This window comes from Lissotriton vulgaris, chromosome 5 (genome assembly GCF_964263255.1).
Source record: "Lissotriton vulgaris chromosome 5, aLisVul1.2, whole genome shotgun sequence".
Lineage (NCBI taxonomy): Eukaryota > Metazoa > Chordata > Amphibia > Caudata > Salamandridae > Lissotriton > Lissotriton vulgaris.
This window is the reverse complement of record NC_141693.1, coordinates 458,451,191-458,465,070: the sequence shown is the minus strand read 5'-3', so window position 1 is coordinate 458,465,070 and position 13,880 is coordinate 458,451,191. Positions and strand designations below refer to the sequence as shown.

At 53.7% G+C, this 13,880-nt stretch overlaps 1 protein-coding gene across 2 annotated transcripts in view; it reads left to right on the top strand.

Annotated features, from left to right (window-relative positions):
- VPS13D (vacuolar protein sorting 13 homolog D) overlaps positions 1-13,880 on the top strand; it is a 2,754,556-nt gene that overhangs the window by 1,796,533 nt on the left and 944,143 nt on the right. For both annotated transcript variants that reach the window (XM_086921894.1, XM_086921893.1), the window contains exon 47: positions 10,347-10,594. In XM_086921894.1, coding sequence (XP_086778020.1) covers positions 10,347-10,594 — 248 coding nt within the window. The remainder of the gene's footprint in view (positions 1-10,346; positions 10,595-13,880) is intronic.

Sequence of the window (13,880 nt, the reverse complement as noted above, 5' to 3'; positions counted from 1 at the left end):
TAAGGGTCGTTTGGACTGGTGCAAGGTGCGCACTAGAATAGTGGACAGCATATGCCAGGCCAACTTCTCACAGTCTATTGAACGCCTTTCCGCCTATACCACTTCTGCCCAGAGTGCTGAAGAAGATCCGGCACGACGGGGCCCAAGTCATTCTTGTGGCTCCGGACTGGGCTCGAAGAGGTTGGTATCCTGAGCTACTCAGTATGAGCATCGATCCCCCGATACACCTGCCTCTTCGGGAGGATCTTCTGTCGCAGCAGCAGGGGACGGTCCTCCACCCGAACCTGTCTGACCTCCACCTCCATGCTTGGACATTGAGCGGCGACGGTTGACACCTTTCGATCTTCCTCCCGAAGTCTGTGATGTCATTCTGGTAGCCAGGCGTTCCTCCACCAAAACGGTGTACGCCTGTAGGTGGAACAGATTTGTGGCATGGTGCACAGCTAAGACTGTGGATCCCCTTTCTGAGGTTCTTCTGTTCCTTCTCTCTTTGGCCCTGCAGGGCTCTGCTCTGGGCACTATCAAATGTTATATTTCGGCTATCTCTGCCTTTCTACGGCTTCCTGATCAGCCTTCTCTTTTTAACCGTTTTCTTAAAGGCATTATGCATACGTTCCCACCTGTGCCCTTCATAATGCCTCAGTGGGACTTGAATCTTGTCTTGACTTCTGATGTGCGTTACCTTTGAGCCCCTTCATAACTATCCCTTACGTCTTCTTACTCTCAAGACGGCTTTCCTGGTAGCCATCACCTCTGCCAGGAGAGTGAGTGAGCTCCAGGTTCTTTCTTCCAAACCTCCTTTCCTTTCTGTTCATCCGGACAAGGTGGTACTAAGGACCCGTCCTTCTTTCTTGCCAAAGGTTGTCACGACCTTCCACATGGGGTAGACCATCACTTTGCCCACCTTTTTTCCGCCTCCGCATCCTTCAGGGGAAGAGGAGAGGCTTTACCGTCTGGACCCCAAACGTACGCTTGCATTCTATTTGCACGGTACACAGCAGTTCCGGGTGGATGATCAGTGGTGTGCCAAAAAAGGTCGGGCCCTGCACAAACGGACCATCTCCAGGTGGGTCGTTCTGTGCATCAAAGCATGTTACTCCTTGGCCAAGAAGGAGCCTCCTGTGGGGCTGCGTACCCATTCGACCAGGGCGACTGCAGCCACTATTGCCTTGGGACGCGGCGTTTCCTTTCAGGACAATTGTCAGGCAGGGACGTGGGCCTCGCTGCACACATTTACCAAGCACTACTGCCTTGACAGGCAGGTCCGGAGAGATGGCTTCTTTGGCCGTTCTGTGCTCCATGACTTTCTGGTGTAATCTCGTTCGCAGACCCTCCACCGGGGTTGGTATTGCTGGGGTATCTATTCTAAGGTAAGAAATCTATTACTAACGTGTCTCTTTCAGATGCACAAGTTACTTACTTGTGTAACGATATATCTGTAAGAGACATTAGTTAGTGATAGATTCCTTACCACCCCACCTATCCTCCCCGTTCTGCAAACTGATTACTAGGGTTAAGGTCATCCCCTTTTAGTGCCCTAGTTTTATGCACCACTTGTCAGTATCTTGCATGGCTCTGCGTTTCGGCATGGAATAGTTGTGTACAGAACTGACGCCAGCGCACATGGGTGGCGCCTAAGTACTCTCCGTGACATCATCCCAGCGCCTACAATACCAGTGACGAACGTGGAGCCGCAGTACGCCACCTACTGGCTCGCAGAGGTGCACTGCTTAGCAGAAAAACGTTACGCCTGGGGATATTGGAAGGTAAAGAATCTATCACTAACTAATGTCTCTTTCAGATATATCGTTACACAAGTAAGCAACTTGTGCTTTAGTAATAAGTCGCTTGTGCTTCAATATATGCCTTTTGATGGGATGATGTGAAGTGCTCCCAATGTGTCTCCTGTCACAAGGACAGATCAGACAATATACCACAAAGTCAGAATTGCAGTACAGCAGTTTGGTGTTGGGGCATTTTCTCTTGCTTCCCGAAATTTGTATTCTTTTATTTTGCTGCTTCCCCTGCACGTCTTACATCTCATGCAAGGGAAGATCCCTATTATTTTGGTTGTCTGTTACACAATATCTGCAAAGCGGCTATGTACTAAGTAGCCTTTCAGTGACGAACATGTTTTGTACGCAACTTGTGGGGAATTTGCCAATCGGTACCCAATAACCATAATTGCTTTCAGGATTCTCCAGTTTTGTTTTAGAATGTTTTACACCATGGGTGAGCATGTGAATAATGTAGTTATCTGAAAGAAACACGTTAGTATTAGATTCCTTCCCTTAGAATATCCCCAGGCGTCAGTGTGGATCCGGAAACTTTTGCGTAGCAGTACCCCTGCGCGTCGGTAGGCGTCGTCTGCAGGCGTCCCCTGCGGCTCCGCATCCGTCGTTGGCGTCGTGCGCCGTGATGACGTCGCTGGAGTATGTAGACGCCGCCTCCGCGCGCTGTCAGTTCTTCTTTTTTCCGCGCCAGTTAGCGCAGATCCGAAGAGCAGTACTCCGGTCTTTGACCAAGTTTATTTGATCTTTTTTGATCTCTGAATCTTCTACGGTGCCGGTAGGATGCCCGGTTTTAAGAACTGTGACGACTGTGACCGGACGATGTCGGTCACGGATCATCACCGACTCTGCCTCCGGTGCCTGGGCCCCGACCACGACGTGGACGCCTGCGTCGACTGCCGGACCTTGACTAATAAAGCTAGGCGGGAGCGGTCCCGCAAGCTGCTCGAGCTCGGGGTGTCGGCCCCGCGTCGAGAGCGGTCCCGGTCCGGCCGGAGGTCAAGGGAGCGATCGAGGGAGTGGTCGCGGAGCCGTCACGGGCGCTCCGGGAGTCGTCACCATTCTTCTGGTTCCTCAGGTAGGAAGCACAAAAAGTCGGGGCGTCGTCATCATACCCCCGACTCCCCCCCGACACTCGCACGAGGCGGCCAGGGGTTCGCGTGGCCCCACCCCGCGGCTCCGCGTGAGTCGCCGACGCGGCCTGCTCCATACCCTGCGGTCCCTGGGCAAGGCGCGTCCCCCGAGGAGATAGAGGCGTTCCTCGTGGCCATGAGGGCTCTTTCTCCTCCGGCGGGTTCCGTGGCGCCTTCGGGCACTGTGAACCCGTCTGGGGGCCCTAGCGGCTCTGGTGACCCTGCCTCGACGCCGTCGGGTGCTCCGGCCCCAGCGCCGCCGACGGCTCCGATCCCGGCGCCGCAGGGGCCCTCGGGGTCGACGCCGGCTGGTCAACCGGCCTCTCCGGCGCCGATTCCTTCGGGGCAACCCCTGGCGCCGCCCCCGCGCGGCGCTGGTTCCCCGGCGCCGGCTCCGGGCGGCGCCGTCCCCATTCCCTCTCCGAATCCGGACGCGGAGTCGGACCGGCGTCGATCGACGATGGGGCCTGTGAACCCCGAGGAGCCGGTCTACATTGTTGACTCCGAGTATGGTGAGGATGTAGAATACGGAGAGGGTTGGGAGGGGTCTGAGGACCCTCTGACACGCGAGTGTCAGTATGACATGGACTGGACAGGTGACTTGGGTGACGCCAGTGGTCTGGATGACTCCCCCAACCCTGGCTTTGTCTCGCCTCCTACCGTGGCTACGGAGGAGGGGGCTGCCTATTCAGTGGTGTTGATGAGGGCTGTCAAGGCCTTACACCTTGAGCTCCCCGTCGCGGCCGTGAGGACTAACATCCTCACCGAGGTCCTCAAACCGCAGTCATGCCCACAGGAGCCACTGCTGCAGTTTAACGAGGCCTTAACGGACGTTCTTTTGGGCACGTGGTCCAGGCCCGCTTCAGGTTCGCCTGTTGATAGGAACGTGGCCAGACGCAACCTTCCGTGTGCGGACGACCGCAAGTTTCTGTCCACCCACCCCAACCCTGAGAGTCTGGTGATCCAGGCCTCCACCTCCCAGACCGCATTCCCGTCGGCCCCGTCCGACAGGGAATCGAAGAGGTACGACCAGTATGGCATAAAGGTCTTCTCATCCCTGAGTCTGAGACTGCGGTCTTGCAACACCGCGTGCCTCTTGGGCCGTTACACCCACTCTCTGTGGGATACGATCGCGGACCTGCTGCCTGAATGCCCCCCGGAGGTACGGGCTAAGCTCGGCAAGGCTATGATTGAAGGCCGAGACGCAGCAAGATATTCCATCAGGTGTGGTCTTGATACGACCGACTCGCTGGGCAGAGCGATGTCCACGACGGTGGCAATTCGTCGCCACGCCTGGCTGAGATCCGCCAACTTCTCGGCTGATGTCCAGAATGCGTTGATGGACATGCCGTTTGATGGCAGTCGCCTGTTTGGAGACAAAGCGGACCACGCGCTGGAGCGCTTCAAGGACTCCAGGGTCACGGCCAAGTCCTTAGGTCTCTCGACCCAGCGCCAGCAAACGGGTTCGTTTCGCTCCTTTCGTGGCCAAGGAAGGGGCGGTCCCACACGTGTTGCCAGCCATGCGCCGCAACAGACTTATCAACGTGGTGGCGGCCGTGGAAACCGCAGTGGTGGCGGTCGGGGACAGCGGCGAGGTCAGGCCACACCTCCCCTCGCAGCATCTGCCACTAAATCCTCCTAGTCCGAGCTTTCAGGCCCATGTGACACCGGTGGGAGGCAGGGTTCGCCATCACCTCTCCCACTGGCGCACAATAACATCGGACAGGTGGGTGTTGCAGCTCGTCCGAAGGGGCTACTCCCTCCCCTTCGAGACAACTCCTCCAGCCATGCCACCGCAGAACCACCATGTGTCGGGGGACCACTTGCAACTTCTGCAGGAGGAAGTTACGGCCCTCTTGGCCAAGGGCGCCATCGAGCGCGTTCCTGGGCCAGAAGTAGGACGTGGTTGCTATTCCCACTACTTTCTGGTACCCAAGAAGGACAAAGGGGGCCTACGTCCTATCTTGGATCTAAGGAACGTCAACGGCTTCCTCCGGAAGGAGAAGTTCAAGATGTTGACTTTAGCTCAGGTCTTGGCTGCTCTAGACCCGCAAGACTGGATGGTAGCGTTGGACTTGCAGGATGCGTATTTTCACATCCCCGTCCTGCCGGCCCACCGGCGTTACCTGCGGTTCACGGTAGGCCTCGAGCATTTTCAGTTTATCGTGCTCCCCTTCGGCCTTACCAGCGCCCCACGGGTGTTCACCAAGGTGATGGCGGTGGTCGCAGCTCATCTGCGCAGATTGGGGGTTTCAGTCTTCCCCTATCTAGACGACTGGTTGTTGAAGGCGGGCTCACCCCAGACAGTCGTCCACCACCTTCAGATGACGGCAGACCTCCTGCACCAGCTGGGGTTCTCCATCAATGTGCCGAAATCACACCTGTGTCCCTCTCAAAAGCTCCTTTTCATCGGAGCAGTTTTCGACTCGGCGCAGTTTCGGGTCTATCCTCCGGAACGGCGAGTCCAGGATATACAGGCTTTGATTCCCATCTTTCAGCCGTTATCCCGGGTTTCGGTCAGGTTGACGCTGCGGCTGCTGGGGCTGATGGCTTCCTGCATCCTTCTGGTGCATCACGCCCGGTGGCGGATGCGGGCTCTGCAGTGGGACCTGAAGTTTCAGTGGGCCCAGCATCAGGGCAACCTGTCCGACCATGTCTTGATCTCAGAGGGCACTGCAAGACAACTGCAGTGATGGCTTACGGACCGCGATTGGGTCATAGGCAGATTCCTCTCCCTTCCCCAACCGGAGCACGTTGTTGTGACGGACGCGTCCCTCCAGGGCTGGGGAGGCCACTTGGGAGAGGCAGAGATCAGAGGCATCTGGTCTCCGGCGGAGTCCCGGCTCCATATAAACCTGCTGGAGCTGCGGGCGATTCGTTTGGCACTGAAAGCGTTCCTCCCCTTTGTCAACGGGAGTGTAGTGCAGGTGTTCACGGACAACACCACCGCCATGTGGTACTGCAACAAACAGGGCGGGGTGGGGTCGTGGACCCTTTGCCAGGAGGCTCTGCGCCTCTGGCAATGGCTGGAACGTCAGGGCGTGACTCTGACGGTTCAACACCTGGCAGGTTCTCTTAACGCCAGGGCGGTCGAACTCAGCCGTCGGTGCTCGATGGATCACGAATAGCGTCTGAACTCGGACGTGGCGCAAGGCCTCTTTCAGCAATGGGGAGAGCCTTGGTTAGATCTATTCGCTACAGAAGAGTACGCGCAATGTCATCAATTCTGCGCGTTGGAGTTTCCAAAACGGCACTCGCACGGCGACGCCTTTCGGCGCGAGTGGAGTTGCGGTCTGTTATACGCCTTTCCGCCTATACCACTTCTGCCCAGAGTGCTGAAGAAGAACAGGCGCGACCGGGCCCAAGTCATCTTTGTGGCTCCGGACTGGGCTCGAAGGTACTGGTATCCCGAGCTACTCAGCATGTCAGTCGGTCCCCCGATCCGCCTGCCCCTTCAGGAGGACCTTCTGTCGCAGCAACAGCCCGAACCTGTCCAGCCTCCACCTCCATGCGTGGAGATTGAGCGGCGGCAGTTGAAGCCATTTGACTTGCCTCCTGAAGTTTGTGATGTGATTCTGGCAGCCAGGCGTTCCTCCACGAAATCGGTATACGCCTGTCGGTGGAACAAGTTTGTGGCATGGTGCACAGCAAAGGCTGTGGATCCTCTCTCTGCCCCTCTTTCTGAGGTTCTTCTCTTCCTTCTTTCTCTTGCCCAGCAGGGCTCTGCTCTGGGCACTATCAAGGGCTACCTTTCTGCCCTTTCGGCCTTTCTGAGGCTGCCTGATCAACCTTCTTTGTTCAAGTCCCCCATTGTAACGAGATTCTTGAAGGACATCACACACATGTATCCACCTGTTCCGTTTGTGATGCCTCAGTGGGACTTGAACCTGGTTCTAACATTCTTGATGTGTGCTCCCTTTGAGCTGCTTCATTCTTGTCCTCTCCGTCTCCTGACTTTAAAGACGGCCTTCCTGGTTGCCATCACCTCTGCCAGGAGGGTGAGTGAGCTCCAGGCTCTTTCTGTCAAACCTCCTTTCATGTCCATTCATCCAGATAAGGTGGTTCTGAGAACTAGGCCTTCTTTCCTGCCCAAAGTTGTCTCTGCTTTTCACATCGGGCAGTCCATCACCCTCCCTTCCTTCTTCCCGCCTCCGCATCCTTCAAAGGATGAAGAGCGGCTCCATCGTCTGGACCCAAAACGTGCGCTTTCATTTTATATGGATCGCACACGCCAGTTCCGGGTGGATGACCAACTGTTTGTTGGCTACGTGGGTGCGAAGAAGGGACGGGCGGTACATAAAAGGACCATCTCTCGATGGGTCGTTCTGTGCATCAAAGCGTGCTACTCTTTGGCTCGGAAGGAGCCTCCTGTTGGGCGGAGGGCCCATTCCACTCGGGCCACGGCGGCTACTACTGCCCTGGGTCGGGGAGTCCCCATGCAGGACATTTGCCAGGCGGCTACGTGGGCCTCGCTGCACACCTTTGCGAGGCACTACTGCCTGGACAGCCAAGTCCGGAGGGATGGCTTCTTTGGCCGTCTGTCCTCCAGGACTTTCTGGTGTAGGAATGTATTGGTTCGCAGACCCACCACCGGGGTTGGTATTGCTGGGGTATGTATTCTAAGGTAAGGAATCTAATACTAACGTGTTTCTTTCAGATGAACAAGTTACTTACCTTCGGTAACAATATATCTGTAAGAAACATTAGTTAGTATTAGATTCCTTACCGACCCACCCATCCTCCCCGTTCTGCGAACTGATACCTAGGGTTAAGGACATCCCTTTCAGGGCCCTAGTTTCAAATGGCACCAGTGTTGGTTCTCACATGGCTCTGCGTGTTCTGGCGCGGAAAAGCTGTGTGCAAAGAACTGACGTCAGCGCGCGGAGACGGCATCTATATACTCCAGCGACATCATCACGGCGCACGACGCCAACGACGGACGCGGAGACGCAGGGGACGCCTGCAGACGACGCCTACCGACGCGCAGGGGTACTGCTACGCAAAGGTTTCCGGATCCAGACTGACGCCTGGGGATATTCTAAGGTAAGGAATCTAATACTAACTAATGTTTCTTACAGATATATCGTTGCCGAAGGTAAGTAACTTGTTCATCATTCTTACTGTACCATCTGTGTTAGAATTCACAGCCTTCTCCACCAGAAATGTATCACGTGTAGTTTGTTGTACCTAGGTTTTGTCTGCTTGTAACACTGTTTGTGAATAGCCCCATGTTCTGAATCTTCTTAATATGTCAGCTTCTGCTGCTTCATACTCCGATACAGTGGAGCAATTGCATTTGAGACACAATGTAAATGTAAATGTAAATGTATTTGAGCTTATATAGCGCACAGCTACCCGCAGTGGGTGTCCCGGCGCTTGCTTAGGGAACCCGTCCTGGTATTCCCCTGTGAGATAGCAGGGTATCCACAAGGTGAAAGTCAGGCATCCCGCCGCGAGGGGCCGTTGTGGAGATTAAGCAAGCTATTGCCCAGAGTCGCAGAGTGTGAACCCGTGAGTCGAGAAGGCACCGGAGCGAGAATTATCGAGTCCATGGAATTTTTAGCCCAAGACCCGCCGAGGCGGGGAATTGAACCCTGATCCAGGACCGATCTCAGCTTCCGGGTCTGCCGCCTCTAACCCCTGAGCCACACTTCTCCACTGCTCAATAGCTCACCATAGGGTATACGGTTTTTCAAATTACGTGGGTGATGGCTCCTGGCATGAAGCAGGCAATTCACTGCCATGGGCTTCCTATAGAGGGACTTTTGCAGTTTATTATATTGGACAAACACTCTGAGATCTTAAAATGATACACTTGAACTGCTGATGTTGCTTGAAAATTGGGGGTTTGGGGAATCTTGACTGAGAACCGCTATGTACTCTTCTGCATCCTGATGCGTTCCCTTTCATACAATGAAGAGATCGTCTATACAGCGCACCCATAGGGCTAAATATCCTACCCATCTTTCATTCTCTTCTGCCCAGGCCATGTCCTTCTCCCACAAGCCCATGAAGGGTGTGTCGCTGGGGCGAAGCACTTGCCCTTCGTGGTTCCCTGTCTTAGACAATATAGTTTGACCTGCAAAGGTAAAGCTGTTTTTATTCAGAGAAAGCTCTATGAGCTGGAGTATCATAGTGTTGTGCTCATAGTATTTGAGTGTTCTGCCTATAAGAACAAATTGCACCGCTCAAAGACCTTCTGCATGAGCATAAACTGGTAGCGTCTAAAGTTATTAGCAAGTAATTATCCACATAAGTCAAAGCATTTTCCAGAAGACTTCTTTTGGAAAATGCATTGACGTATGTGGACTTTTTTTTTTGTTCCCTTCGTCAAGAGCCTTAGTTCGTACATAAGAGACCCAAAAGACTTTCTGAGATTACTTGATGGAATTCAGAGGAAACAAAATTTCTTGCTAATCACTTAGACGTGACATGTGACAAGTTTATGCACGTGCATAGCTTATACAGCAGGTCTTCGAGTGGTGCAAAGTTTTCTTTCAACCTTTAAACAAAGCATATACTTTCAGGCATAAAAATGCGCCTAAAAAATCAAATCAAAACCAAAACGGCTTCTTTTAAAAGTGACGGCAGAATCTGCAAAACGCCATAGAGAGAGGAGTGAGGTGTCAGAAGCATACAAGAGAGCTAGCTTTCAAAACATGCATTCTCTTAAAGTGCTTCACAAAAAAGAAGAAAAAAAGTCCCCAAAATGCGAGCAGTCGTGGAAAAATAAGAGGAACCAAGAGGTAGTAAATAGGCAATGCTCCACAGAAGGGGCTATCTGAATCTGGACAGCCTAATACAAATAAAGCCAATGAACAGAAAGTATGCAAATGTGATTGACAAAAGGCAGAGCCAATGGCAAGCAGTGGACAGAATGCATTTCTAGGTCTGTTTCCAACATGTGCCCAATATCTCTTTGTAATCTCACAGCTGCACTGTCTGGTAGGCTTTGACCTAAAAAGCAGCAAGTATTATTGTTTTTGAGAATAGAGATAACTGTCAACCCAAAGATAAAAATTACTTCTCTAATATGAAACAAAGCTCAGTCAAATATATTACAGAAAAAACATGGTTCCATTGCTATTATGAACAAGAAAAGAACAGTTTTTAATTGCAGGAGATCTGAAGCGTAATGCTTAAGCTTGTTCCAAATAGTGTGTTAAAACTGTATTTGACTACAAGTTTTAATTTGGCTAATGTTTCTCAGAAGGATTTCTCCATTATCTCCTTTCTTCTAATGAGCGTGCCTAATATGTCCACATGGTTTTTGTTGTAATATTTTATTGTAGCTTTGTGAAATATTGTGCCATCCCTTTTAATTGTTAACAGTATTTACATTAAAATGCAAGTTACGTGCTTAATGATTCTTTTAAATGCAGTTGACATTGTTAATTCGAAAATAAATCTATATCACTTGCAGGTTTTGTGTAGCAATAAAGAAAGAGAATTATCCTGATTACATGCCTTCACATATCTTTTCGGATCAAGCTAAACAAATATTCAGACAGCCTGGACACACGATTTACCTCCTACCAACCATGGTCATCTGTAACTTGCTTCCTTGTGAACTCAGCTTTCATGTTAAAGGGATGAAAATTAATGGAATCCTGAAACCTGGCAAAGAGACGGCGTTACACACAGCTGACACCAGTCAGAACATTGAGCTCGGTAAGACAATCTTCAGGCATCATTCTTTTGTTTTCTGCTGCAAAGCTAAGACTTCTGGATACTAGTGGTATGTTTACCTAGCATAGTGCTTTACATAATGAGAACAATTCCCCTATGGCCTACTTATAAAGATCATGTTTTAAGCATTAGTAAGTGATTCCTTGTACTAGGAAATTAATTGCCTTGCTTATTACAATTAACACTCTTTTTACTTTTGGGCTGTATGATGGCGAATGGCAATAATGCGAAAGATTATTTCGTTTTTTCCATCAATTCACTACTTGAAAGCACACCAACTGATCCAAACAATTATAATGGTAAGTGAAGTAACATCCCCTTGTATTCTGAAATAAAATCTATTGCCATTGCCATTACGGCCGCCCCGGCGGAGTGCCCCCGCCATCCGCACCCTGCAAGGATACATGTATAGCAATGTCCCATCTCTCGCAGGCAGAAGCACTGTAGTGTAAATGTTTCAATCGCTCCTCTCGGACTCGTGGCCCCACCAGTGGATTGCCCCCATCCTCCCACCCTGTAGGGGTACTTGCAAACCAAAAATCCACCTCTCGCAGGCCAACTGTTCAAGGATCCGTTATCGGTTGTTCAGAGGCAGTCCTACTGCTGCCCGCAGCCCCCCCTGGGGAGGAGCGCTTCCTGGACCTGGACCTCCAATTCCCTCTGCTCCTCAAGCTTCTGGCGGTCTGTGAATGTGCTCCGTTCGTGGAGGAGCCCGAGTCGCGACCCGGCGACGCATGCGGCCTCAACTTCACCGTCTCATCTGTCCAGCGGAAGACTTCCTCTGGGGATTCAAAGAAGTGGGTGCGAGATTGAAACACAACCCGCAGGCGGGCCGGATAGAGTAAGGCATACGGAAATTGAAGGGCACGGAGGCGAAACCTAGGCAACTGTGAACGACTGTCTCTGCTGCTGGACAAGCCTATTGTAGTCCGGAAAGATCAGTATTCTCTGGTTTTCAAACAGGGGGGGGTCCTTTGCCCTCGCCTCACACAGGATGGTATCACGTTCATGATAGTTCAAGAGCTTAGCTATCCCTGGCCGAGGACGGGCCCCCACCGGCGGCTTCTGTACCAGGGCTCTATGCGCCCGTTCGATCACGAAGCATCGTGACAAGGAGTCAGGAGGAAGCCAGCTTTCCAGCCACTGTGCCAGGAAGCGTTCCATGTTGCCCTTCTCACAGCCCTCCGGAAATCCCACAAATCGAAGGTTGTTTCTCCGGCCCACCCTTCCGCGTCCTCCACTCTAAGTGCTAGCCCCTTCTGGACACTCTCCATGTCAGCTACTTTATGCTTTAGGGTCGCCACATCGTCTTCCACCCCCGATATTCTGGTTTCCGCCTCCGTGATGCGGGCCACGGCATTCCGCAGATCCTGGCGCAACAGTGTGACATCCGCGCCTACCCCTCCTATTTTCGCGTCCAGCATATCCCTTGACTGGGTAATGGCTGCCATCAAAGCTGCATTATCTTGCCCCGTGCTTTTTTGGCCCCCGGTGGCCCCTGCGCCTCCACTCTGACCCGTGTATTTATCAATGGGCCCTTGCCTCGCAGCTCCTCCGCCACTCCCGCCTCTGGTCATTGTAGGCGTCGGCCGAGGGCACTCACCACGATAGTCCGTCAGCTATATGCTGTGATCCTGTTCTCAGTGTTGCAGACGGGCGCTATATATTTTGATCCACAGCGGTCACCTTAGCCCTCCACCTTGCAAACGTGTGATCCAGCTGTACATCGACGATGCTCTGCAGGAGTATTTCTCACTAGGCCCACGCCCTTCTGGGCAATAGATCCACACTGCAGTGTCTTGCACAGGCTACACTCTCCCCAATGGCTCACACCGAGGCTGACCCACCTGTCAATCTCCTGCCAATAAGAACCGTCCTGATGGCTTATGTCCCCGGTGGCATCAGACTCTGGGCCCCAGCTGCACCACAGTTCACCCAGCCAAGCCACACAGTAGCCCGTCTACCACTGGCCAAAAAGGGGGGAAGTCGTCACTGTTCAGAGTGGCCCCTCATCAACCACCAACAGCGTCGTCCACGGAGCACTGAGCACACCAAGGGGAGAGGCCTACTCCGGAGCTACTGACCACTATAGCTGGGCCTCACTATCCGCTGCCCTCTGAAGGCCGATCTGCTCCCCGAGCACCTGCCGGTGTAGTCCACTGCCAGGGGCGCGTCCACCCCGCTGACGCCAAAATCGAGCTCCCGGTCTTGCCCCGGCCTCTAGGCCACGTCGCAGTATGTCTCCGGCCCCACTCACCAAGGATCTATGCCGGGCCCCCCAGCAGTGGCCCTCTGTCTGCTGAAGTCGCCGGGGGGGGGGGGGTCCTCCGATGTCACCGGGCGCGGCCCTGCTCTCCGGTCCCTTCCGGCCACCCTCCACTGCTCGCTGGCGCTCCCCCGCATATCTGTGTCGGGGAGCGCAAAACTCGAGGTCCCGGCTGCACTCTGCTGGACCAGGTCGCAGACCGACACTCCGCCGCCACTGGGCTCCGCTACTGTCAACACTGCGCCGGTGACACCGGAGCTCAGCTATTCAACTCTGGCCACTGGTCCGTCCTTCTGGGCGGCGGAGGGAACAATGGAAGACCGGATAAATTGGCGGATTAGTTACGGGCTGGACGGAGCTCTTCTAGGCGACGTCCGCCATTGTAGCCCGCTAACGGGATGCCCGGTTTTAAAGGTTTGCGATTCCTGCTGACGGTTGATGTCGGTGACGGATCCGCTTTGCGTGTGCCTGTTTTACCTGGAACGTGACCATGACTCCAAGTTGTGTTCCGACTGCTGGACCATGAATCCGGAGTCTTTACGGGAGCGGTCCCGAAACTCCTGAAGGCCCGGCAGTCGGCTCCGTCCAAGGTCCCGGTTGCGCGGGAGGTCAAGGGACTGGTCGCAGAGCCATCACCACCAGTCCTCCTCCAAGGCTTCGCACTCCTCGGGTAAGTCGAAGCACAAGAAGAAGTCGAAGAAGCATCATCGCTCTTCGACTTCTCCCCGTCTGTCGGCCAACGCGAAGAGGGATGCGGGCGGTGCCCCTTCCACAGCTCTGCGTGCGGAGCCCGCTGGGTCAACTCCGAGGTTCCCTCACTTCCCGGGACCCGGAGCGACCCCCTGCCCAGCTTCTGAGTTTCTACGAAGCGATGCATGTCCTCTTTGGGCAGCCCGAATCCGCCGCCTGCTTCGGCCCGGCACGACAGGGTCCACTTGGATCCAGGCCTGGATCCAGATCCACACCGGTCGACCTTGTCACCCCTCCCCCGGCGCCTATCCT